General features: G+C 43.5%; 1 protein-coding gene across 6 annotated transcripts in view; it reads right to left on the bottom strand.

The window, feature by feature from the left end:
• The window catches only part of AUTS2 (activator of transcription and developmental regulator AUTS2), a 1,197,597-nt gene that overhangs the window by 965,765 nt on the left and 204,130 nt on the right, over positions 1-27,702 (bottom strand). For all 6 annotated transcript variants that reach the window (XM_044993664.1, XM_044993662.1, XM_044993666.1 and 3 more), the window contains one exon: positions 15,880-16,064. In XM_044993664.1, the coding sequence (XP_044849599.1) occupies positions 15,880-15,966 (87 nt within the window). In that variant the 5' untranslated portion in view covers positions 15,967-16,064. The remainder of the gene's footprint in view (positions 1-15,879; positions 16,065-27,702) is intronic.

Genomic DNA, 27,702 nt, shown 5'->3' with positions numbered 1-27,702 from the left:
CCAATAGGATCTCACTGTTTCCTTGTATTCCTTCATCTGTTGTCTCTTGTCTTATACTGAGACTGGAGGCTCTTTAGGGCAGGGTCTGTCTTTTTGTTTGTACACTGCCTAACATATTGGAGTCCTGATCCTAGGTGCTATAACAATACAAATAATACAGAGCAGTATGTAAAGAAGAATATATAATATTTCTTAGGATATGGTTCTGAACATGGTTTACCCAAAAGCCATATGCTGGTTGGCCAAATGAGCCTTTTTTGGTTGTTTCATTATTAATGAGACCCAGATGCCCACTCAGGATGTAGCTTTGGAGAAAGTCTTCTACCTGTGTATAGGCTCAGTAGCACCTGACATGCTCAGAACTGCCAGAATGTACATGAGGATGGTAGGCAAATTAAGAGAATTGTCAGACTGCTGCCTGACACTTGACAGTTGGCGAATACCCTGGTGGATGATGGTCCGTTAGTTAAAAATAAAATTAATTATGGATGAGATTTGAATGGCCTCTTTGAAAGGTCCACTTTGAATGGTTCTACTGGTTTTTTGACCTGGGCGATCATGGATCAGGAGGATGTTTAATACTCCATTGACTTTCTCATCCAATTTCTAACTCCTTTGTGAATTGGTTTGCACAGTTCCTGACTCATTAATAGACACCTTGTATTAGTAATACATACATTTGCTACTCTTCGTGTTCCCTTTTGAGTGCTCCAAGTTCTCTTTTGGTTCTTGCTTATCTTGAATTTTAACATCTATCTGCAGTGTTTCCTCTGCTATACTTTGCTCATTTCCCTTCCCTGTCCCTCTGCATCGCTCTTATCCTTCTCTGTGGTTTGGCTAATTCGATCGGCCTGATTATACAAATTTAACATTTGCATTCTTACAAGTCCCCCACCTCCTTCCCATCATTCTTCATTACACAAGTCATTTCCCCCTTCTCCCTTCATTTTCCAAGTTGACCTTGCTTGCTCATCTAAATATTTTATTCAACACATAGAGCTGGTCTGTGGTTTTGCCACAAGCTGTCTGAGGGGAAATGTGGAACTGCATTGTCCCAGGAGCAATGACGGGAAAGAATTTAACTCAAAGAGGCATGATTATCTCCTTCCTTCATCACCCACTCCCTCCCCCTTGATCCAGGAAGGTAGTTATCTGTCAGTGGTCCATATCCATAGCAGAGTGCTCCTCTTGGAGCAGCTCAGCTGACCACCCAGTGGCTGGGAGAGATAAATGGCCAAAATCCAGGAGGCCATGGAGGAGCCTAAGGATGGAAAAAAGGATCTTCCTCCCCTGACATGTTGCATAAACTGAGAAACAATGTAGCCCACAAAGGTCTCTTTTGTAGTTTTGATTCAGTTTCCCCAAAGATTCAGTTGAGGTGGCGATGGTGTTGCACTAAAATTTAACTTGTTCAAAATATTTTACTCTGCCATCGTTTCCCTGTTTACAACACTTTTCTTTATTGATAGTCAAAAGTGACATGCAGAGGAGAATATATGCAAATTATATATCCCAATCTGCTACAATTAAGGGCCCAAAATAATACAGTTAACAACAGAAACAAAATGGGTGACACTTAAAAAGTCCATACAATTGAGCATTTACTGTTTGGTTTTTTTAAAAAAACACACAATAATATAGATAAATTCCTTCCCTACCTCTCAAACATTTTTTATTTCCTGAAATGAACCAGGGTCTTTATTTTGGCTCAGCTCTGTTAGACCAGGCTTTTTTCCAGCCTGTGTGCTGTTTACCCCACATATTTACAACTACTTACTGTTTTACACTGAATATGCATCTTTTTAAAAAAATCACACCATTTTCATTGTTTCTTTGTAAACACGACAATGTTAATGATAAAGTCTTCTCCCTCCCTCACCCCCTACTGATTTTCATTACAATTCTGTTTTATAGCAGGTCTTATACTGCCCTTGTCTCTAGTATTGGAGCATGTTCCATTGTGGTTGTTCCCTCTGGCATCCTCCCCCCAAGTGGAGACTTGTGCTTGCAGGCTAGTGTTTTGGTCTGGTTTTTGAGCTGTGTTTTGCAAAAGGTCCACACTGCTCCGTGTTTATGTTAGAGAAGGTGCCTCATAGTGGGATCGGAACACAGTGAGGTTTGAGATCTACTGCTGAAAAGCACTATTTAAGAGCTAGTATAATTAATTTATTATTATTATTATTATTGTGAGAGGCCTTAGTTCTTGCTCATGTGCTCAAGGTCAAATTGATCGCATTTGTCAGGGTTGTGAAGGAATTTTCCCTTAGGTTATGTAGGCAGGGAACTTGGGGATTTTTCACCTTCCTCTGCAGCATGTGATGTCAAGTATCTGCATATCTTTCACCTGTCTTTGCTGGGGTCTAGACATTGGTACACCTAGGTCATGCTCTTCTCTTCTTATGGCATGCAACAGTTTAGTGTCCAGAGGGCTGTAATACTTTAGTCAAATCCAGGTTATTGGACGCAGTGCAGGAGTAACAGGATGAGGCTTAGTGGCTTGTGATGTGCAGGAGGTCAGAGGAAATGATCTGGTGGTCACTTCTGGTCTTGAACTCTATCAGTCCTGTGAGAATTTGTTTCAACATCTCAGACCAGCCCCCAAGAAATCTCAGTCTCCCTCACAGAGCTTTACCTTTATGACAGATGTTATACTATCAGTCCCCATTGATGTCAGGGCCCTGTTGTGCTGAGTACTGAACATACACAAGAGGACTTTGCTGAATTGGAACCTAAGCACCTGGTTACCTCTAATCGCCAGCATAATCCTATCAAGTTTGATGGGAATATGCACGAGTTTAAAATCATGCACATGCTTATAAGTCCTATTGATTCAGTCCTATTGTAAAGCAGTCCTTGCCCCACACAGCCTACCATTTAAAAGGACAAGTCAGACACAGAATGGGAGAAAGAGGTGTATTATCTGCATTTTACAGGTGCTGAAACTGACCTGACCTATGGAGAGATTTACTCAAGCTTACACACAAAATCTGCATTAGAGCTAGAACTGAGCTCAGATCTCCAGCCTCCCCGTCCATCCTCCCTTGTGATTAATTTTTATCACAGCACTTACAGTTTGTCTCTTCTTCACCTCTTCCTCTTCCTCGCTGTTAAATCTGAGTGAACCCAGTGTAACTGGACTACAGCTTCTTTGCTTTCCCTTAGGAAAACCGGGGCTCAATCAGTGTTTTCGTTCTGCCTTTGTTTCTACTACACCCGTTCTCCTGTGTCCTCTTTCCACTTCTTATTGCTCTCCATCAGCTTTTGCTTCTCTCCTTTTCCCTGCACACTAGCCCAAACTGCCTTGCTAGGCCAGTGTGAATCATTTTAATGTCCAGCTATTAGCTCTTCAGCTCTTTCGAGTGCCTCCGTCTGCTCTCTGATGCTTATCTCAGCATACATTCCTCTTTGGACTTCTATTTTTCTCTCCCGATCTCTCTCTCTTACCATTCCCCAGATGGGTCCCATTTGGTTTTCTCGCCAGGCAAGCTGTTCATTTGCAAATCCAGCACACTTCTTTCTGTACTTGGATTAAGCCTTGTGCCCTGTCTTATCACCAGCCTTTTATGTTACCTGCAGCTCACTGTCTTTTGCCCCTCACCCCATTCTCTCTCTCGCACTCCTTTTTCTGCCCATTTTAACTGAACTTTTCATGCACCACTAAGCCCACTCCATCTCGGCACTGCCTTCATTTCCTGTCTGGAGCGTCACCCACACAATGCAGGCCTTTTCTTTCAAACCGCGCACCCAGGCACTTCGGCTAGCATGCGCCAACGGATAAATGGCCGGTATTAGAAATGTTCTGCTAGCTGGATGCCTTTGGCAGTGCTAACGTGCCGCCACTAGTGCATCTCACTGCAGCCATCACATCAGTCCTGGGGGAAATTACGGGGAGATGATCTACAGCACTCGGGCTGTTGAAATCCTGGCTCTTTTACATCCCGCTGAAGAGAAGTGAAGTTGCTTAGCAGCTGGGAACTACTTGCCTTTTATCATTTTGTTGCCTTGCTTATTTCACCCTATGTTTGCACCCATCGTGCAGCCAGTTGATGGAGAAAAGAAAATTCTGGGGGGTTGAGGTGGGGAAGGGTTGAAGGAGGGAATATGATGAATAGTAATGGTCAGCGCTGTCAGGGTGACGCTGATAATGGCCGGTTGCTGCTATTGCTAGAGGAGCAGAGCGATAGTCATATGAGAAAGGAAAAGGTCAGCTACTGAGGGAAATATAAGATATTTAAAGCTAAATGCCACAACATCAGTTTAGCAAACTAACGAAATATTTCCCCTTTTCCATCTCACGGGTCTCCAGCACTCTGCAGTCTGTGCAGGGAGATGTTACCTGGCAATGCCAGTCTGCCCTCTTTATCACTGCTGGGACATAATGCGCATCATGGCACTGAGTGGTTCTTCTTTTTGCTTCTTGGATGTCGGTCATGGGCATTTCTTTTTTAAGAGGTATTTAAAAGGCACTTTCTTAGGATTTCACTGCCCACTGAAGCTAACAGCAAAACTCTTATTGACCTCCATGAGGCCAAGATTCCACTCTGAGTGTTCATGTGATGGCCACCATCTTAGCTAACACAGGAGGGGTTGAACTGGGCACCTCAAAGACTAAAAGAGCTGCTGAAGAGCCCAGACTCCCTAGCTGGAGCAAACTCCTGTCTTGTGTGGATCATGCCAGAGTGGGACATCTAACACGCTCACTCCGGATTATATTTTTCTTGCCCTTTACGTGTTCAAAGCATGGTCCAGAAGTTAACTAATTAACCCTTCCAACATCTCTGTGATGAATGTAGGCTCAGAACCCTGATCCCCATTTGACTCTAATGGATACTCCAAATTTGTGTGTGTCTTAAAGTGGTGGACTTGCAGCCACCATCCTTGTTTTCCAGTTATCGGCATTATTTAATGGGAACTTGGCATATACCTGCTTTGCAGTAAATAGGGGCACATTTGTATCAATGTATTAATTATTTTTGTATCCATGTCTACCTTTCTGCAGTGGTTTACTCACAAAATAAGATAGTAGTTTTACTGAATAGATCAGAGAGAACAGGAGTTTCTAGAAAACCATGGCAAGGACATCTCTTTTGAAAAGTCTGTTGGACAGTTTAAATATACAGCCTTTCCCAGGACATAATGGAAAACCATTGGCAGACATGTTGGTTGCAGCAGCCAAACAACTTGATAACTGAAGTTTTGGGGCAGGTTCATTCAAAAAAGAGAGCGAATGCAATGGAAAGAGGTTTAGAAGTTCTGCAAATGTCACTCTTGTTATTTCCAAATTGTCTTTATAGTCACCAAATGAACAAAATTCAGAACTGGCAGAGCAGATTGCAGTCCCATTTATTTCAGAAGATTAAGCACATCATCTACATTTGGTCCCAGAAGTCTAAACTCTGGTTGTTTTAATATGGTCTTGTTCTTTCCCCACACTTGCATGCTCCATCCTGCAGTGCTGGATTTGACAGAGAGCTCTAAGCAGTCACAACTTTTTATAATCAAGAAATTTGCTGCAAACAGCTCTTTATTAAAATCAACAGAAGATCTGACCTGTTAATTACTGAAGTAGGCTCCTATATGCAAAAAGTTTCAAAGTGTTGCCTGGCCCTGAAATGTGAGAAATGATTTTGGATTGTTCACAGAGGTTCTAAAAATGTATAGATGTGAAATAGATTGGGAGATCTGCCAATATAAAGTTAATGGAAGTTCTTATAATTTGCCCAAGTGACATTACTGACCTGTGCTTGAAAGGAAGCCAGGTCTGGTTTCACATCATCTAGCATTTCACTAAATGTTAAATGATTGAGATAGAATTTTTATTAGGTATGCCAGTATTTCAGAATTTACTGTGGCCTCTAGATATATATTTTCTTTTTACAGTCCAGGAGATGTTTATTATGGTCTTTTGAGATACATTAAAAGGGTGTTAATACAAATAAAGCTCCCTGCTTCATTCTCCAGGCAAGCTGCAAAAGAAATTTAATCTCAGCACATTGGATACCTGGTTTGCTGGCTTAACACATTAGGATGCCAATATGTACACTTCAGTGCACTTGAGAACAGATGTTTGATGACTTATAGCTGTTGTGGAGGGAAATGGTACCATGATGACACCGAGATGAGAAAGACTTTAGTGACAGCAGCCCACCAACAGAGTGTTATTTTCTAAGCATACTCACTCAACCCAGCGGCACCATAGCAGGGGAACATAAAGTAAATTAGTGACCTTTTAGGCCCAGATGTTAGGAGAATAGAATAGCTGAGAAATCCAGGGACTAAGGTCAAGGTAAAGAGAACTGTGTAAAAGCAACAGCTGTAGGACACTGAAAAGGCATCGGAGACCATGAGCACCAGGGATACACAAATCATTCTAAGCAATCTGCTGGATTGCTGTCTACTGTCTCATCTTTCTATTTAAGCTAGGGCCAAGACTTTAAGCTAGGGCCAAGACTTTCCAAAAGTGGATGTCTAAAGTTAAGTCTGGATCGACGAATTTAGGTGCCTAAATAAGTGGCCTCAACTGCTGAGCACCCAAAAGTCCACAGAAATGGACAGGTATCCAGTGCTTTTGAAAGTTGGGTCATTAATTAAAGCTGGGATTTTCAAAGAAGTTTCAGAGTACCTACTGCATTTTGATGGGATGTGATTATGGAACCCACTTCAACTCTTTGTAAAAGCCCAGTCTAAATTGGCACTTGAGAGTCTCACTTCACACATTCATTTTGAAAATCTTGACCTATATTTAAAATCTAATCTTGCATTTGGAAAGTTGAATGAAGACTACGGGATCCTGCCACTTACAAAGAGGTTATGGTACAGGTAATATAAATTGCAGCATGAAACAAATTTGAAACAATGTTGTTTAAACATCCTTAGTTTCTCTAATTGATTTTTATGATTTGGCTTTTATGTATTGTTACTGCTTATCTTAGAATTTGTCTGCTTACATGGATTTATTTTAATCATATTCTATCAGCGGCCCTGGGTATTTTTGTTTAAACAATCTCTGTGCTGAATGTATTTGATGTACAGGAAGTAGATTTGCATTAATGTATGCACTGCATATATTTATCCTGCTGTTTATTTTACTGATGGAAGTTTTTGAAACATTCTGAAAAGCATTGCCAATTTTTAAAAAAACCTCCTTTAATACATAGCGTATGTTAAAAAATTTCAACCATAATGTAAGCATTTTGCTCCCATGATTTGAAATCCTGTGTGACTTGTTTATTCTGCTGAAAAACCTCGATGGTAGCTTTTAGAAATGTATCTATCACATCTACCTTATCATGACATGAACTTGGACTCTAAACATTCCTAACTCAGTCGCAAGCTGCCTGCATGATTTTGAGCAAACCAGACTTTCAAGTGGTTAGCTCCCATTTAGGTACCTGAAAAAGGGTCAGATTTGCAAAAGTGTTCAGCGCCCAGCAGCTCCCAATGTGACTAATAGCCAGATTTTCAAAAGAGCTCAGTATCCATTATACGAAGCTATCCTGAAACTACAGCCACTTGGTTTGGTCCCAAAATTCTGGCCTTCATCGCTCTAGGCAAAATCCTCACTCAATTTTAAATCATGCAGCGTTTTGCCATTGACTTCAGTGGGGTCAGGCTTTTGCCCAGTCTGTGTCTGAATTCCCCATCTGTAAAACAGGGATAATAATACTTCAACCCTTTCTGTTGTCTGATTAGTGTTTGAGCTCGTGTATGTACAGCACCTAGCACAATGGGGTCATGACCTCAATTAGGGCCTTTAGGCACTCGTGTAATACAAACAATTAAAACATGTTTAAAAGATAAATTTGGATCTCTTTCAGGGACCTCTTCAATCTATCATAGCAACAAGCTCCTAAAATAAATATAGCAGAATTAATTTGTTACCTAGCCTGTGAGGATACATCTACACTGCAGTAAAAGATCCACAGCACATTCGCATCTGGCCCAGGTCAGCTGACTTGGGCTCTTGGGGCTCAAAATTGTAGTGTCCATGTTCAGGCTCAGAAACCCCACAAGAGGTGTGGGTCTCAAAGCCCTGACTCCAGCCCCGGCATCTACACTGCTGTTTTTAGCCCCCGCAGGCCAAACCCCGTGAGTTTAAATCATTGACCTGGGCTGAAAGACTTGGTGGCGTGGGTTTTATTGCAGTGTAGATGTACCCTTAGTCCACAAAATGTGTGGTGCCTCCTGGAGGCTGATTGGTGCAACAGAAAGTTACTGGTAGCATCACCTCAAATGTACAGTAGCACTGATGCTATTGTTAGAATCACCTCTTGTCCGTCTTTTTAGGTGGAACTAGCATTTTCGTCCTAATTAGACGACAACACATTGTGATGCACTAATTTGTTAACCTATGTTCTCCAATCTTTTAATTACAGCAGACGTCTTTGATGTGCTATTATTATTCAGCTTTGGCAGTAAACAATTCAACAACTCACTGGAAGGAACTCATTTTCTGAGAGACATTGTTTTGCATCCATATTCAAGGGGAAAAAATACTATGAAAAATAATGACAATCACAGCAATGTGCTGATGCAATTAAAGAAACAGAACATTCCTTAATATCGATAAGTCTTTGTGAAACCATAATGGCTTCTTAATTAGCGAGCATACCGGAGGCATGACCTCCAGATTCCTCACCAAGGCTTGGAACAATCACAGCAGTTGGAATGGAGTATCCATGGGCAGGTGTTACACTCAACCCCATGCATATGCTGGCAAGACTTAAGAGTTTAGTCACTGCTGTGTAAATACCTAGGCACGGCAGATGTGAACAGTAAAAGTCAGAGCTATGTGGCTCACTATTGTGCTCCCATTCTTGGATTTAAAGGACCCTTGATTAAGTGGGACAACAGTAGCACATACTTGTTAGTTTTAAAGAAGGGATTTGGGCAGATTTTCAAGGAAGCCTAAGGGAGGGGGGTACCCAAATCCCCTTGGATGGGTTCCTAAATCTATTAGGCTCCCTTGAAAATCCCAGCATTAGTCTTTTCAGTGTGCCCTATTCCTCATCTATGCATGACATCCCTTAATGATTTATTTATCCATCGGTTGCATCTCTACTGTCATTCAACTTCCTTCCCTTCACCCCACTCCTCCTCCGGAACACAAGTTTTGTGATCACTGTTTGTAATGATCATTCATTGATGTGGATCAAAAGTTAATTTTCCAAAAGCCTGTTGCTTTTGTTATGGCTGCGCTAGACTATCGGTGTAGCATTCACATGTACAGATCAGATTGGAAGTAATTTCCTTTATATTTTTAAGGCAAGTAAGAAATCTCTCATCTTTCTGAGCATCCCTCAGCTGCACTTAAAAAAAAAAGAGTACAGCTTGTGGAAGGCCCAATTAGAGCCAATTATAACCTAAATGACCTCTCTTGGCATTAAAATTCCTAGCAGATCTCACTCTGTCCTTGCATGATGGAAATTTTGCTTCTATGCAGAGCTTTGATTTGGAAAGCTCACTCTTCCTGATTGTAGCCCCTTCTATTTAGGTTCTTATATTGCACCCATCACCATGCTATCAGAGCACATTCCCATTATAACTTCAGTCATGTAGCTTGCATCAGTCGAGGGAGATTCCTTTTCTATTTCTCTCCCCATGTGGATTATTTTTTTATTTTTGTTGGATCAGTTGGAATCAAGCTATTAAAAAAGGAATTGCCCCAAGTCTATCATTATTATTAATTTGTATCCCAGTAATACTTAGAAATCCCAACCAAGCTCAGATCTCAGTTGTGTTAGGTGATGAACAAACTCAGTTTGTGAGACAGCCCTTGCCCTGAAAAGCTGATAGGCTGAAGAGACAAGACAGAGGCACAGAAAGGAGAAGTGACTGGGGTACAGTAGGTCAGCAGCAGAGCCAAGAATAGAACCAGATATCCTAGGCCACTGCTCTGGCTACCGGGCAACACTCCCTCTCTAAAGAAGTATTTCCCCCGTGGGCAACCACCTATGCTGCCCTTTTTGTAAATTTCAGCTCTTATTCCATTTCCTGTATGAGTGCTTTTGTTTGCACTCTCTAAAATCCAGCAGAAAGAAAACACATTGGTTGGGCAATCAGCTGGAACTTAGAAGGTTTTTGGTTTTGTTGCAATTTTAAAATGTCTGATTGGGTAGTATGTGCAAATTGGTATCTTTAGCCTTAAAATACTTAATGCATAAGCTGACAGGATTTCTTTATCAACAGTTTGCATCTCTATTTGAGCTTCAATGGTTTTATCAGCAGTCTCAGCTGAAAAGAGGTCTATGGCTCTTTAAATTTTTGATGGGAAGCCAGCATGCAGTCATTTGTGATAGCATTATATGTAATCCAACATAATTTGATATTCTGATATAACAAAATTCAGCTTCCCCGCTATCCTTATAAAGAGATGATGTGTACAAGATTCTGCTAAATGAAATAATATCAGCACTGACAGCTGGAAAAAGGGCACGGGTATCTCTCTTCAGATCTGTAGAGAGAAACTAGTGCTTCTTTGGTTGTGCTAGTGTGGTGAATGTCTCCCTTGTGTGAAGAAAATTCCGCTGGAAACTGGGGTAGTTTAGAAGTCATTACAAGAAGGAGATCCTTGATGAGATGTCTATTCTCACAAAGCAGCTTGCAAATCTGGCACTCAGGGCCTGTCTCTTGATTTGAGTCACAGGGCACTCTAGGTCCCTGCTCCTCACACGTTGTAATTCCAGCCTAGCTCTCTTGCTACTGTTTGCTTCCCGGTCAGTCTTTCTGAATTTCTCTCTAAACCCTTCCAGGCTAAGGGCAAAGGCTGTCCCCAAAAGTTCTGGTCCTCCTTTCTTTGTTCTCTAGCAACAGAGAGAGTGAAGGAACCACAGAACTGTTTTACCATGGGCATCTTTCGGTATAACATCACAGTGCTGGAAAGTGTGGTACATCCCTTGTCTGAGTGCTGTGTCTTCTCATACTGAACTCTCCCTGCCTTGATAGTAAAGTAGGAACAAGGGGGGGATATTAATACGTAGGTAATCCATTTGGCTATTACTGGTTTATTATTAGTAGCAATCCCAAATGAGATAAGTGTCCTTTTAAAATTAATTCCTTATAATTTTTCACAGAAAAAAAGATCAATGGTCAGAAAATTATAATCCAATAGAAAATTTCCCAGTAAATAAGTTAATGCCTTGTACATTTTTTAAGGGGACTTGATTTTCCACTCCGTTATATGGGGTTTATGCCACTGTAACTGACTGAAGTCAATGGAATAAATGGGGAGTAACTCTATTTAACTTAATGGAGCCATACCAGCATAAAACTGGTGCACCATGGTGGAGGGCCAGAACAGCCAGTGTAAAATGACAAAGCTCCATTTTTTTCAGTTGTTAAAAATCAAGTGGGGCTGATTCTCTTCCCCTATGCACCCCTGTAAACTAGAGTGACTTCACTTAAGTCACCACAGTAAGACAGGTGTGAACAGAGAACCAGGTTTAACGTACCAAAAACTACCTTGAAATGAACAGATATAGTCAAACATGGTTTTATTTGCTGTAATAACTCTAACACAGTGCTTCTTAACCTAGGGTGTGAGATGCACTTTCTGGGGGGGTGCGAGACATGCCAGATTTTTTGAGAAGGTAAATCATTAAATGCCTGTGCTTAATTTGTGTTTTCAAGTACAACTACTTTGTTTCATCAAACCTATGTACTTATTAACATTATACATTTTTAATGATTACTGGAATATAATATAATACTATAATGTACAAACAAAAAATATATCCAAGTTTAAAGAACTGACCTATTTCAACAATTTTTCATAAGGGGCGCGAGAACATATTATGAACCAAAGGGGTGCAGGCTGCAGTAAAGGTTAAGAACCACTGCGTTTAACATAACCCAAAAGTAATGATACCACCCAAAACTTACAGACGGGACGATACTATACACAGAATGGGATGAACCCCCTAAAAATGCATAATAAGCATGAGACATGGATCAGTGAAGGAGCCCATGTTGCAGGGAAGTGGGCAAAAATTTTGACTGAAAATTTTCTGTGAAAAAAATGCAGATTCAGTGAGACTGAAACATTTAATGAATTTGTGTTGATTTCACTGAATTGTTTTGGTTGAGAAAAAAGTCTGAAAAATATCAAATACTGTATTGTTTTGACATTTTCTAAACAAAAATGTTTTGATTTTACAATTTTAAATGACTGTCTCAAAATTTCCTTTAAAACAACATTAAAATAATGCTTGAAACGAAAACAAAAGTTTGGGGGTCAAACAAAACATTTTATTTGACCCAAATGAGGTCTCTGCTGAAAGCTTGTAACTTGTCAGTACTCAGAGTCATTGCAAGATGTGTGTCTGGGTGATATTTAAGGAATGAGGCACCTATGCTGACAGCTATGCCTTATGGCAGGGGTCCCCAACACGGTGCCCACGGTCGCCATGGCGCCCACCGGGGCGTCTAAATGCGCCCGCGTACTGGCCGGCGGACTAGCATTCGCCGAAATGCCGCCAACAAGCTGCGTCATCCAGAGGCGTCGCCAATGAAATGCCGCCAATTTTTGGCGGTATTTCAGCGGTGATGCCTCTGGAGGACGCTGCTCGGCGGCGGCATTTTGGCAGCGACGCCTATTGACATTGCTGCTTGTCGGTGGAATTTTGGCGGATGCTTGTCCACCGCTACGGTCCTCCGTGGCTTGTCGTCTGGTGCCTGCCAGGCGAAGAAGATTGGGGACTGCTGCCTTATGGTCTTGGAGTGAAAGTTAGTCATCAGGGAATCACAGGTCTTCGAGGTGGCTCCTTCAAGTGGGAGGGTTTTGTCACGCTCCTTGGTCAGCTGGTGATGTAATGCAAGATTCAATTGTCTACACATGCCCCATCCCAGAACAGTCAATGCAAAACCATCAAAGACAACTGCAAACAATCAAAATGACTTGGAGATAACAAGGAACATTATAACAGACAGGAGATCGCTGTCTGGGAATAAGGAAAGTAAGATGGGTAAGTAAATTACAGGTCAGTGAAAGACACACTGTATCCATTCACTGAGGAGACATCATGTGAAAGACTGTATCCTGGTTCCGGGATATCCAGCTCTGCAACAGACTGAACTTTGCAGGGGGAAAATCTTCTTTATAGGTTAGGAAAGGTAATTATTAAGTAATGTAGGCCCTAATTTGCATTTTATGATTTTGTTTTGTATTGTAACGATTTGTTTCCATCACTCTCTCTTGTTTCTAGTGGAACTTCTATTCTTAAGTAAACCTTTTTTTTTTTTTTTTTGTAAGTGCTCGTAAGTGCTGTGCATTATACAGGAGAGGTGATTTAAAGTAAACTGGGTACGCTGGTCTTTTGGGGACAGAGGATCTGGGATTTCTCAGAGTAGCCAGTGTCAGGGTTGGATATCACATTCAAAGGGACTCAAGGACTGGGGTGCACCTCTTGTTAACCTGCAAGACAAAGATAGGGCTGGCATAGCCCAGAAGAGAGTGCTTGAGCGGTGGACAGGCTGGTGGTGGTAGGGAACTAACAGCAACCAACCATGGCAAGATTCCCTTTTGCTGGAGGCAGGGGTAACAAGGTGACTCACAGTCCTGCACATCCCAAGAACAGTCGCAACAGGTCAATGCCAAGTGGAGCTTAGAATATGAAGACGATATAACTGATGTCAGTGGGGTTAGCCCTGCATGATACCAGGGTAAGCAAGAGCAGAATCCAGACTCCAGACCCTTGAACACTCTAGTCTAGTTCCTATTAGCTTGTAAATGGCATAAATGAGGTTTTGTCAGCTTGGAAGCAGTTCTGAGAAATTATTCCTTCCACCGCCTAAGATACATCTTTGTGAACCGGGGTTGGAAGTGTGGACACAGGGTGGGACTATGTCACTGGGCGAGAATACAGGGAAAGGGTGTTATTGAAGCATTTATCACAGACAAATAGAGGGCCAAACCTGGTGCCTTTAAAATCAATGAGAGTTTTACCATTGACATCACTAAAGGAAGCACAAGCACCTTCTGGATGATAAAAACGGTCACAGAACTCAACACTCCTTGAATTAGCAAACTGCTTTGGTTAATGTTGTTATTGAAAGATGGATTCTTCTTACAATGCATAAAAATACTTGTCACTTTTATAATGCATTTATTCCAAAGATCTGTAAAGACATTACAAAGCTGGGTAACGATTAACTTTTGTAGTGCCTTAGTTCTCAACCACTTTAACAAACCTAGGCCTAGATTCTGCAAACACTTATGCATGTGATTTACTTTATGCACATGAATAGTTCCAGGAAAGTGAATAAGTAAGTTAATAGAACTAACAATGGTTAATGGGACAACAATTGTGGGTAAGTATTTACAGGCTCTAGGCCATACATAGTAAAATGATGTAAAGCTCTTCAGTGTAACAAAAAAAAAAGACAATTAGAAGAGTTGTTGGAAACTTTTATAAACAAGACCTGAGACTTACTTGGTGCCAGTACAAACTCAAAATGGAAGCTGGCCAGGTTCATCGTGGATTTTCCTGAGGTTCATGAGTCTTTAGCTATGATTTCAGGCAGGAACCATACATGTTTTCCAGCTCATCACCAGGAAACATCTTTTGGGGTTTGCCTCAGTCTTCCCTTGATGCAACTTCAAAAGCTATATTTAGAGGAGGTGAACCTGTAGTGATAAATCCATTTGCGTATATGGTTTGGGGTGCAAGTCTCTTTCAGAGCCCGGTGTCTCTGTGATCTCTCTCTAATTGTACAGGCATTTCCTTCTGGGCAGCCATGAGCAAGGTAGGCAATCTCCTCCCTGAGAGCATTATTATTATTATTACATACCTGTTACCTGACCCTGGATCTGCTCTGCCTGCTTTGGGGGAGAGGGGAAGGCGGAGGGAGAGGGGGAAGTTATCTGCTACAACATGCGATACTTCTGAGGCTGATGATGATCCCTGAGTGGCTGGAATACATCTCTGACAGAGTGTATAAAACTAAAGACTTACTACAGAACCCATTCAGACAACAGCGGAGAAAAGAGTCCACATGAACCCCCGTGAACCAAAATGACTGAATTCTGATACAACATGAACCATTACATTAAAAAAAACCCTCAGTTTCAAATGTCAAGAACAAGACTTTTACTGGATGATCAACAGAAACTCATGACAGAGTATTTTCAGTTTTGCATCCTTTGTTCATCATTATTTCCACTACTAGTCTTGTTTGCAACACTACACTAAACTGAGAAAATGGGACGCTCAACACTATCAATCTTGCCTTGGATCTGTTATTGGAATACATTCATTCTTTTGTTTCACTCTGAACAGGGCAGGGGAAAAACTGGTGGACAATCTTGCATGGAGAATGAGATCTCTGCGCCAGACAAAGTGCAGATCTGTTCCATCTGAGAAGGAAGTATTAGTCCATAGAGAGTAGAGTGTTGGCAGCAGAGCAGGGATCTGAGCCCAGATTTACAGGGTGAAGTCAAATGCTTTAAGATGTTATATTTTCATTTGCTGCCTTTCTTTCTTTTAATATTAAACATAAAATGGGAAAGAGGAGTCTGGAGAGGAAGCCAGAAGAATCTGACACACTCAGTGACACTGGATTTGGAATGTTCCCCTGTCTGCTAATGAAGCATGAAGCACCATGTGTTTTTTGTAATGTAGAAAACTCGCTAATGGATTAACGTGGACAGCTTGTCTTCCTAAAGGAAAGGGAAGTGCTAACTGTAAACTAAAGCAGGAACACCAGTAGGTTTAGAAAAAGACCCAAATCAATATTAGGAGGCAAAAAAATTATGTTAGTGAGAAACTTTCATAGCAGGAGGCCTTATTCAGAGTTCAGCTACTACTGGTATTTATCACACTATCCAACTGAAACCGCACATCCATTTACTTATCACATTTTCTAATTATGGAGGATACTTGCATTTAACATAGGGGATGCACCTTCCCCAGCTTGGCTTCCTTTCCTATTGGATCCTGCAGTACAGCCGTAATACCAAAGTTGTGACATCTGTTCGTTTCCACATCAGCAGGCTGTTATGCCACAGTCAAGACTAGGCTTTCAGCACAGGTTGGGCAGGAGAGGAAACGTCTTCTCAACACCACTTCCTGAAATAGCAGCAGCAGAGAGCAAAGAAATTTGTTTTTAAAAAGGTTAAAATGCCTCTGAGGAAATCTTACATCACAGAGTTTAATACATTACGTTAAAACTGCTACCTCATTTTTTCCTCAAGCTCTATTCGGCATATTGCTGCACTATATTACTTTCATTCTCACATTTTCAGAGTGATCTGCGATACTTAAACACCAGCAGGCTTCTTTTTGAATTTCTTTGCACTCATGGGTAAATTTTCAAACTGAGTATCTTAGGTCTCTTCATTTCTTTTTATTTATTTTTTAAATGGCAGCATAGTTTACACTGCATGTCGTAGTGAGCTCAGATTAACTCCAAAGATCTTAGAGTCAGTGGAAACATCTGATATACTACAGTTCTTCCATTGTTATCAGTATGCAAAACAAGTGACATTTGAAATGAAATGGTGCTAAATCAACAAGGATGTATACACATAGGCACTATGCTTTCAGCTTTCAGCTTAGAGCTAGACACTAATTCTTGACTAGGCTTGATATGCCTTTTGGAAAAAATTGCTACAAACACCACAGAGGTATAAAATGGCTTCAAGGTTAGCGTGCCTCCAATTAGCTCAAGTGCTCCTCAAGTTGCTTTTAAACTAGACGAGAATTTCATGATTTTTACACCCAGTGCTAGGTACCAGCTGTAAAAATCTTTAACAACCCCCCTGTTACCAGTTCTCTCCAAAGAGCATGAAAACGACTTCACATATTTTAAACTCCACCTGTTTCCTTGTATATACCCACATTTTAACCTCTATTGTGAGCTGCAATCGGATAATTCTGTCTGTCTACTGCATCTGGTTAAGATTCACTAGTTTCTTTGGCTCACCCAGGGTTCGATTTTGCCATTCTACTTTGGCTAATACCTTACTCCTGGAGCATTTCTACTGAAATGAATAGGCCTACTCCAAGAGTGAGCAACCGATCAGTTAGTGTGAGGAGATCAGACTCTCACCTATAGTAAGCAACATTGTACAGTAGAACCTCCGTGTCATGAACACCAGAGTTATGAACTGACCAGCCAATCGCACATGTCATTTGGAACCAGAAGCACACAACCAGGAAGCAGCAGAGACACATAAATAAATAAATAAATAAATAAAACAAACACAGCACAGTCCTGTGTTAAAGGTAAACTACTAAAAAATAAAATAAAGGGAAAGCAGCATTTCTCTTCTGCAGAGTAAAGTTTCAAAGCTGTATTAAGTCAATGTCCAATTGTGAACTTTTGAAAGAACCACCATAACGTTTTGTTCAGAGATACGAACAGTTTGGCGTTACAAACAGCCTCCGTTCCCGAGGTGTTCGTAACTCTGCTGTAACAAAAGACTTTCACAAGTTACAGGTACACAGTGATGGCCATATCTGTCACAGACGTGTGCAAGCTACTGTGGTCTTGACAGAAACCCTTTAACCAGCCTGCAGCAACCCTAGGTCTCCACTGTACATAGAAAGGGATGAGTGCTTTACGCAACTGCAAGTACACAGGATTTTTTTTAGGTGAGCAGCATAATTACCCAACTGAAATGTGGTTAGGGCACTGAAGAGTCTATGATACTTTCCATAACAATGAGGGATGTTTAGTATTAGGGACCAGGAACGGTCAGTTTAACGTCACCATCCAAAAGCAGCTGCGTAAGCAGCCTGGTGCCTCCTCAGACAATGCTGAGTCATTGGTTTAGTAATGACTCAGAGCAAAGGGTGCTATCTATAGAACAGCTCTTCCTGAACAGCTAGTTTTTCTTGGAGGCCTTCCATCCAGACAGCAACCATGCTATAGCGGTTTGCTACAGCTGATGAAATCAAATGCCATTACAAGCTGAGGGGGCATAGCCGTGGGCTGTCCGTCATTATATAGGTTTTTCTCTTATAACTCACAGCTAATAAAAATTCTGTTTTTACCCATTAGCTGCAGAAGAGGAAGCTGACCTGTGTCCTGTTTAAACAGACAGTGCAATCAGATTTTCAAATCAAGTTGAGGAGCTCCACTTCAGAAGTGATTATATTTATTCAGTACCCCAGATAATTTTTAATCTGCATCTTTGAAGTCAAACAAATGACCAGAATTTGAACTCTGAGCCTCTGACCTGCAAATTCATCATTAAATCATCCAGCCACATAGGGCTCGATCCAGTCTGGTGCTGAGTGTTCTCAGCTAGAATGGACTTTGATAGCAGTTGAGGGTGCTCCGCGACTGCCCCTCAAAGCCCTCAGCTAGCCAAGTTAACTGCTACACAATCTTGCCCATCATAAATAATCCATCAGAGGTCACTGGAGCACACAGGTATCGCTACATTAGTTCATCACAAATTGCCAGTAATGGCGCTCATAAATACTGCTGGCTAGCAACAAGCAGGAGGGGTAACTATGTTTAATTGCATAGGAATCCAGTAGACAATTGTCATCAATCCAACCGCTCCCAAAACCCCAATCATGTTGGTCAACAGTTCAGATTCTAAACATGAACTGCCTGGTGCAGGGTCTTAGCTGCAACACCAATGATAAAAATCATCTTTAAAAGACCATCGCTAATGTGGGATTTGGTTGACGTGATCCCTACAAATCTCAGCCTTGCCACAGTACATGGATGAAAGGCATGCATAATGGGGGAGAAGAGTAATCTTATCGGCTACAAAATAATATTAGTGATAGTTCATTCCTTCTGCTGCTCCAAAGGCTGGCAAACAGGTTGAATAGAAATTTCGTAATGTTGATTAGACAAAAAACGAGACACACACACACACACACACTGAGGAGGAGAAAAGAAAAGCCACAACTATAACAACAACAACAACAACAAATAAAGGCATCCACAGTCATCTCAGCTGCAAGCACTAACAACCTGACATGAACAAGAATGCATAGAAAGTGAAAGGACTCTAAGATGGATGGATAGGTATTGCCAGTTATGGGGAGGAAGATGAAATAATAAGACGACAACAGTAAGAGAGGAAAATAATTCAGAGAACAATATGAGATTCTTCTGGCTATTCAGCAGCCTGTGTGAAATGAGAAAATCGAGAGCGATTTGGTGGAGGTTGTTTGCTGCTCTCTGCACTTGAGCAGCTCTCTATGCCACTGTTAAAATGAAAGAAGGATCCAAGCAAATACAGAGACATTTGTTTACTACAGTCACTGGGTAGACCCCAGTTGCTATCTGTGAAACTACCTCTGAGAGGAAGGCAAGCAGGATTTGGGCCCGTAGTGCTAACAAGGTCCGACTTTCTATTTTATGTCCTTACGAAGAATGAGTGTTATAGATGTCGGTGCATAACTACTCGGCTAAGTTCTTTATAATAACTATATAGCAGATATTTGATTGCTGCAGGTTTGGTGAGATGAGAGTTCATCTATACACATTATTCAGTGCTTCATCCGTTAGCGGTAGCACTGATGGCAGCCAGAAACAGAACAAGTTATTGCTTGGAGCACAACAGAAAAACAGGCACCATGCACTGCACAGCAGCTTTAGCATTGCCGGGTGTTGCCAGTGAAATATCTCTGAGGAACCTGAAATCACCTCCTTGCCTACACACCAAACCTGCCAGGCTATTCGACCACCTCACATAGGATTCTCCTGATTTTTTTGGCATGCATGGGCCAGCCTTAAAATGCATGGGCTCCCCTCAGAAAGAGGATGACCACCAAGGTGCTGGGTAAGGTCAGACCACAGATTGTCTCCTTCATTGCTCCTGGAGGAATAGCTGACAAGTTGTTTCCTCCTAGATTTGGTCCCACTTCTGGAGAGGGCGATAGGGTCAGGCTGAGTTATGGTGTCTGCATGGGATGGGACCCCCTCAAGGAGCTCGATCCCAAGAGGCCACTAGCTCATTAGTCACACTTGTTATTTCAAGTGGATTGGTCCCATCCCCCTTCATACCTTTGGTCCCATGCTACTCCCAGCAACTTTACTCCCATTCAGCTCAGCATCAACTGCTTTTTATTTTCAGCCGCTCCAATGCATTGCTCATCTACCTGAAACTCAACCAGCCACGCCGTTTCCTACCTTTGCCTGCTCCTATCCATGGTCAGTATGGCAACACCCATTTTTTCATGTCCTCTGTGTATCTGTATCTTCCTACTGTATTTTCCACCGCATGCATCCATTGAAGCGGGTTTTAGCCCACGAAAGCTAATGCTCAAATAAATTTGTTCGTCTCTAAGGTGCCACAAGTACTCCTCATTCTTATTGCTCCTATCCAGAAAGTCATCTCCAGTGTTTCCAATCCAGCAACAGTCATTTCAATATACACTCCTTGTCACAAACAGGGGCTTGGTCAGACAGGCCTTAGAGGCCAGAAACAGCACCAAAGGTAGATCCTGAGTCCTAGAGTTAGCCAAGAGGCAGGTTCATCACTAGGGTTAGGGTTAGGGTTACACAGACAAGTGGAGTGCCCCAAGGATTGGTCTTGGGGCTGGTTTTGTTCAATATCTTTATTAATGATCTGGAGGATGGTGTGGATTGCACCCTCAGCAAGTTTGCAGATGACACTAAACTGGGAGGAGTGGTAGATACACTGGAGGGTAGGGATAGGATGCAGAGGGACCTAGACAAATTAGAGGATTGGGCCAAAAGAAACCTGATGAGGTTCAACAAGGACAAGTGCAGAGTCCTGCACTTAGGACGGAAGAATCCCATGCACTGCTACAGACTAGGGACTGAATGGCTAGGCAGCAGTTCTGCAGAAAAGGACCTACGGGTTACAGTGGACGAGAAGCTGGATATGAGTCAACAGGGTGCCCTTGTTGCCAAGAAGGCTAACGGCATTTTGGGCTGTATAAGTAGGGGCACTGCTAGCAGATCGAGGGACGTGATCATTCCCCTCTATTCGACATTGGTGAGGCCTCATCTGGAGTACTGTGTCCATTTTGGACCCCACACTACAAGAAGGATGTGGAAAAATTGGAAAGAGTTCAGCGGAGGGCAACAAAAATGATTAGGAGGCTGGAGCACATGATTGGGGGAGGGATAGTTCAGTGGTTTGAGCATTGGCCTGCTAAACCCAGCGTTGTGAGCTCATTCCTTGAGGGGGCCATTTGGGGATTGGTCCTGCTTTGAGCAGGGGGTTGGACTAGATGACATCCTGAGGTCCCTTCAACCCTGATATTCTATGATTTATGAGGAGAGGCTGAGGGAACTGGGATTATTTAGTCAGCAGAAGAGAAGAATGAGGGGGGATTTGATAGCTGCTTTCAACTACCTGAAAGGGGCTTCCAAAGAGGATGGATCTAAACTGTTCTCAGTGGTACCAGATGACAGAACAAGGAGTAATGGTCTCACGTTGCAGTGGGGGAGGTTTAGGTTGGATATTAGGAAAAACTTTTTCACTAGGAGGGTGGTGAAGCACTGGAAATGGGAGGTGGAATCTCCTTCCTTAGAGGTTTTTAAGGTCAGGCTTGACAAAGCCCTGGCTGGGATGATTTAGTTGGGGATTGGTCCTGCTTTGAGCAGGGGGTTAGACTAGATGACCTCCTGAGGTCCCTTCCAACCCTATGATTCTATGACACTTCCTGGAATTCCTCCTGGACTTTAATAGGTTCCTGGACCAATTGGGGTCACAAGGGAAGCTGTCAGTCTGGCCTTCCTAGGTAGTAATTCCTGTGGTGTTCATCTCCACAGGGTCTACATGACAAAGCATAAGACCCTATCACGGCTGTTGGGTCAGCGAAATGAAGGTGTCCGCTGTCCCACTGGCCTCACTCCTAGTCCTCACAGAACCTCATGTTCCTGGAGTCAGCTCTCAGACCGTCAGAGGTGGTCTGGGGGTAGCCAGCACCAAGACCCTGTAAAGCTGCAGCACAGAACTGAAAGCATCAGACCGAATATGGAACAGATTCTTTCCACAGAGGCACTAGCTGTGTATTAAATATATTGGAATTTCTCTCTCTTCAAGCTTCATTACTAACTCTGATTTAGGGAACATTTCTGCAAAATGCACCACATTTTTTTCCAAGGGAATTGGGCCCATTCCTGAACGAAGTTGGCATCCTATTAAATAAATAAATAAATAAATAAGAAGGCATGGCTTTAATGCCACATATTAAAATAGCGAGAGGTCAAATCACGTGCCAAAGATTCCCACACAAAATTGGGCAAAGAGCATGAGAAGTAGCAACATTTTACATAGCTCCAGGGACCGGGGACCAGGTGGCTTGGTGAGCTGGAAATGCCACATGATCTCGTAAATCTGAATGCAGAACATACTGATCAACAGTATAATGCATTACCTCATGCTGGACAGTAGTTTAGAATTAGGCAGCATATCTCGTAGTTAAGTAACATCAGCAGCGTGACTAACTGAATTACACCATCTTTTCTGTTCCATAGAGTTCTGAACCAGGACTGTGTCAGCCACAGTGCGGGCATAGCAGCAACACAACCCACACGGAGGTAAGCGCTGCACTGGCAGGGATGTGTGCACAAGCAGTTATGTAGCACAGCCTCTGGCTATCCTTCTGTAACAGTGTTACTCCTTTTCCAAGCGTATAGCACATGGGCGCATGGCTCACTTTGCCTCTGCTTGAAAGAGTGTTTTTAGCCATCCGTTAACTGACTGATAGTGGGGGGAAAAACAGCTCCCTGGGCCAAATTCTGCACTGGTACATGGCTGTCGTCCTGGAGTCACTCCATTCACCTAACTGAGAGCTGAACCTGGTCTCCTGTCCCTAAGGGGCAGACTCACTGGCATGCTCTGGCTGCTTTGTGCCACTGCAGTGACTCAGTACAGCTATAAACCTGGTTTAAGCAGCCAGTTAAGCTGGGTGTAGGGTTGCTTTGTAGCAATCAATAGCATTCACAATGATTCTGTCCCTAAGCATTCAATGACGTCCTGAGCTAAGCTCTAGAGTTTGCACAGTCATTTGTTAAATGCATCGTGCCATGCTGTTTCCCTTCAGCAGCCATGTCGAGATTGTGCTTTGGTCTTACCCTCCTTTCACAAATCAATGTCTGTTAATTGATTATTCCCCCTTTATGACATATTTGTGGCTTGCACACATGCCTCGGTGCACATTTGTAGAGCACTTTGCACCTGTGAAGTGCTCTGTAAGTGACGAACATTATTACAATATTTCTTTAAATTGGCATGTAATATCAGGACAAAGAATGGTCTTTCCTTGACCACAGACCTCAGAAGAGGAACAGATCATTAGGTCATTTCCTCCAAGTGTTGGAGGATTCACTGTACTGGAGTCATTCAGGACTTGACTACAGCAGTGCATTTGATAATATCCATGTTCCATGTCAGTTACACCTGTTCAAAGGAAGTGTAAACGCTACTAACTCAGTGCAACCAAGGCAGGATTTTCCACCCACTTCTAACTTATGGTCACATCCCATCCCTGCTCTGCACAGCTGTCATAGTAGATACAAGGCAGTGGATAATTAGGACTGATGCCTTTACTGAAATATCCCTTTTTCTGTATGGTTGGAGTGGTTCTGGGGATAGCTACACTGTTTCTGAATGCGCTGAAGTACAGCCTTTGTTTTTAAATGCTGGACATAGGGAGAGCACTATCTTCCCTGAGGCCCGTATTACCGCTTTGCATTTCAGTGTCCTTATATTAATGTGACAGGCAAAAGGTAAAACAGTCGCCATAATGGTGGATGATCCCAAGCAGTGATTGTTGCATTTCTCTTTCATTTAGATTTGGAACCATATCAGCTCAAAGACTGAGGCCTGGGGTGAGGTCCTATGTAAGGGATGTCACTGCTGATTTAGAAAGCAACATGTTTATTCTTTGCTGTAACCTGCCCTCTCAATCTACCCATCAATCCCATGTATCTCACAATGGCATGTTAGCACCCTCAGTTATTCTGGTTGTTACTCTATCAGTATCCTATTACATTGAGTTTGGTGGAGGGAACTCTGCTACTTTACAGTAAATCAAGGCCAATGAGCCTATATAAACAAAGTACAAGAACGCCTCACATAACATTGTAGTTATGTTCCTGAAAAATGCGACTTTAAGCAAAACGATCTTAAGCGAATCTAATTTCCCCATAAGAATTAATGTAAATGAGGGGGTTAGGTTCCAGGGAAATTTTTTCATCAGACAAAAGACTGTACACACACGCACAATTTAACAAACAATTTAATACTGGTACACAATGATGATGATTGTGAAGCTTGGTTGAGGTGGAGGAGTCAGAGGGTGGGTGCCTCACTGCTAAATGAACTAGCAATTGACTAAGCCCTCAAGGGTTAACTCTCACACTCTATGAGGCAGTAGGAAAGGAGGGAGGGCAGACAGAGACACACACCCTGTGTGTGAGAAAAAATGCACATTTCCCCTTTAAGTAGCTGACCCCAGGCTTAAGTACACTGCCTTGTTAATTAAATCAGCTTGCTGAGACCTCCTGAGACCGCAGCTACTGCCTAGAACAGGGGTAGGCAACCTATGGCAAGCGTGCTGAAGGTAGCACACGAGCTGATTTTCAGTGGCACTCACACTGCCCGGATCCTGGCCACTGGTCCGGGGGGGCTCTGCATTTTAATTTAATTTTAAATGAAGCTTCTTAAACATTTTAAAAACCTTATTTACTTTACATACAACAATAGTTTAGTTATATATTATAGACTTACAGAAAGAGACCTTCTAAAAACGTTAACATGTATGACCGGCACGCGAAACCTTAAATTAGAGTGAATAAATGAAGACTTGGCACACCCCTTCTGAAAGGTTGCCGACCCCTGGCCTAGAAGCTCCCTCCCTCGTGTGTCCCCCTGCTCTATGGAAGATGGGGTAAGTGGGGTGCAGGAGCAGTGGGGAGGGGGAGACACCCTGACATTAGCCCTTCTCTTCCCCCCTCCCCCGGCACAGCAAGCAGGAGTCTGGGGAGCAGCTCCAAGGCAGAGGGCAGGAACAGCACGTGGCAGTGAGGGACACAGCTGAACTGCAGGCAGCTGCTGCACAGGGAGCTTAGGGGAGCAGGGAGCTGCTAGGTGGAGCTGATGGGGGGCTGCTGGTCCACCCTGGTTCCAACCACCCACCAGCTAGCTGCAATGGGCTGCTCTTCCTGCAAACAGTCGACAAAACAGGCGGCTGCCAAACGATGTTAGAAGGGACCATTTCACAACTTTAAATGAGCATGTTCCCTAACTGATCAGCAACTTAACATCGAAACAACGTTAACCGGGATGACTTTAAGTGAGGAGTTACTGTACATTCTACATGTGGGGAGCGTTTGTGATGGGTGAGACCCCACTTCGATGGCTGAAGAGTTTGGCCAGTTCTGATGAAGTGATGGGATTGGGAAAAGGTCATGAGCCTTCCTTAGGGCGTGGGCAGAGTGAACATGCCGCACACTGTGACAAGCCACCGAAGGGCTTGTGTTTCCGCAGCACTCAGAGGATAAGAATAAAGATATTAAAAAGCAACAAAACCTTGTGAAATGCTGGCCCCGGGTGACAGCTCATGTCATGCCCCATGGTTGATGGTGATGGGAGCTGTGCTATCAACAGAGAGGGAGATACACAGATGGATCGGGGCACCCTAGCTTTGCCACACAAACACCCACATTGGCTACTTGCCTGAAACTTGAGGGCTGGACCTAAATTTGTTTGCAGACATACATGCATTTGCAGAACCAAGCCCGTGGGCGGGCAGCTCTGACCTGAATGTGCTAATATCTTTCTCGGTAGATTAATAGGAATGGCTAGTTTGTATTTAACAGTAACCTGCAGGTGATCTGCTTGGCTTACTCTGCTCTGGCAGGGAGTTGAGTGGCTGTGAATTGGGAATCCCTGAAAAGGACTAAAGCAGAGTGATTTCTAAGCAGAGTGATCATGCTGGGCAGGGCTCTAGCAGGACTGGCTGGTGCTTTAAATAGCACCGATGCCTGTTGTTAGCCGGTTTCTGGAATACAAAGAGAGGCTGCTGCATTGTGTGGTGGTTCTGCTGCTCAGTCCTCAGACAGGTCACAACCTCCAGAGGATTTACTGCACGGTGCTCTGAGAGTCCAGTCGGGCGGCCTCATTTGCTCGCCTATCAAACTCGCAGCAGCTGCCCCAGGAGGTGAAACAAGCTGATCTTTCCTGGTGCGAGCGGAGCAGAAAGGCTGATCCGACCCTAAGAGTTTAATAACAGTGTGCGGCGAACATATCTGTAGGGCACTGAAGGACTGGATTTCAGTATTTATGGTTCTGAGGCTGACTGCACAGCCAGAGCCAGTCAGTCAGCGAGAACCTTTAAAGCACTGCACGGCCCCAAAAGGCCCAAAGCAATTAAAATCTGGATTGGGGGCATGGAGCTCTCCTTCGGATGGGAAAAGGAGGACGCCACTTTAAAATGGTGGCTTTAAAAAACAGGGCCAGTGAGCTCATCCCTCCCTCAGCGGCTGCTGGGCTGGGGACTTCCTCCAGCCTGCGGCTGTGTAGTCAGCCCTGCTCAGTCGGATATTGATTTTATACGGGGCCACTGAATGATCACAATAGCGCACAGCGAATACAGCGACGAGAGCAGGACGCGCTGCTGATCTAATTGCTGCGCTGAGGGCTCGACCCACAAGCCTGGCAGCTCTAGGGAGTGGAGTCCATTGGATGCTCACAGCTGGCTGTGCTGAATGGAGATCCCGATCCCCTCCCCATGCTCAGGAGCGGCCACATCAGGCTTCCCTAGCTGCCCGGCCCTACTCACCTCACCCCTGGGTCTGTCTATTGGGAAGGCTCCAAACTCTTCCCCCTTTGCAAGGAGGCTTTCTTCCCTGAGCAGCGCTGCTGATCCTGCCCCAGGACTCCCTGCCTCGGGGACTCTTTCACAAAACAAGGCCACAGATGTCAGAGTTGGACAAGAACAGCCGTGTTAAGCGTTAATATTCCCAGTGCAGAACAGGAACCACCTCTTTAGCCCGCTGAAGGATGCTGACTTCGGGGGCATTCCACCACCCATCTCCCATTAGAGCTAAGGCCAATGCTCACAGATGCTGTCTGGATACCTGTAGCATGCTGGCCGCTCCCTGCCTCCCAAGAGCCCCCTCACGGGCGGGGGTGCCTCTGCAGTGCCCCAGTCCTCTTTTCTCCTTCAACAATACACGCTGGCCATCCAGGCCCCAACCCCAATTCGTTGTCTCTCTCCCCCCTTAGTTGGGGGGTTCCCAGCCTTCTTTCCCAGAACTGGGTCACAGTTCAAGGCCTCTGCCAGTGAGAGTCTCGCTCCCTGCAGCTGCTTCTTCAGCCAGCTTCAGCTTCTGTTTCCAGAGCATCCCCCAGCTTATTGCCAGGCTTCCTGCCTCAGGCAGTCTCAGCAACCCTCGCTCAACCACACACCTTCCCTGATGACTTTTAGGTTTAAAGGAATCACCTGGTTCCTCTCAGGTGAAGCTCATCTTATCAGGGCTGGCTTATCCCCGGGCTTCCCAGCTTAAACGCAAGCCAGTACCTGAAAGAGAGGGTTGCACAGGGATACTAGTGAAATTCATCCCCATAGAACTCCTGGGAGGTAGGAAAGTATTCGCGTCCCCATCTGTAAGATGGGGATACTGAGGCATAGATAAGGATCCTCTGTAGGTTCAGTTTAGAGACTGGGAAAAGGTCTAGTTCAATGGCTATCACCTACGTTTAGACAGGACGTCTGCAACAATGCCCGTATCCTACTCCTGGGCTTTACTGCC

Source organism: Mauremys mutica, chromosome 19, assembly GCF_020497125.1.
Source record: "Mauremys mutica isolate MM-2020 ecotype Southern chromosome 19, ASM2049712v1, whole genome shotgun sequence".
In the NCBI taxonomy this organism is placed as follows: Eukaryota; Metazoa; Chordata; order Testudines; family Geoemydidae; genus Mauremys; species Mauremys mutica.
Note: the sequence above shows the minus strand (reverse complement) of the source record. Positions and strands in the feature narration are given on the sequence as shown.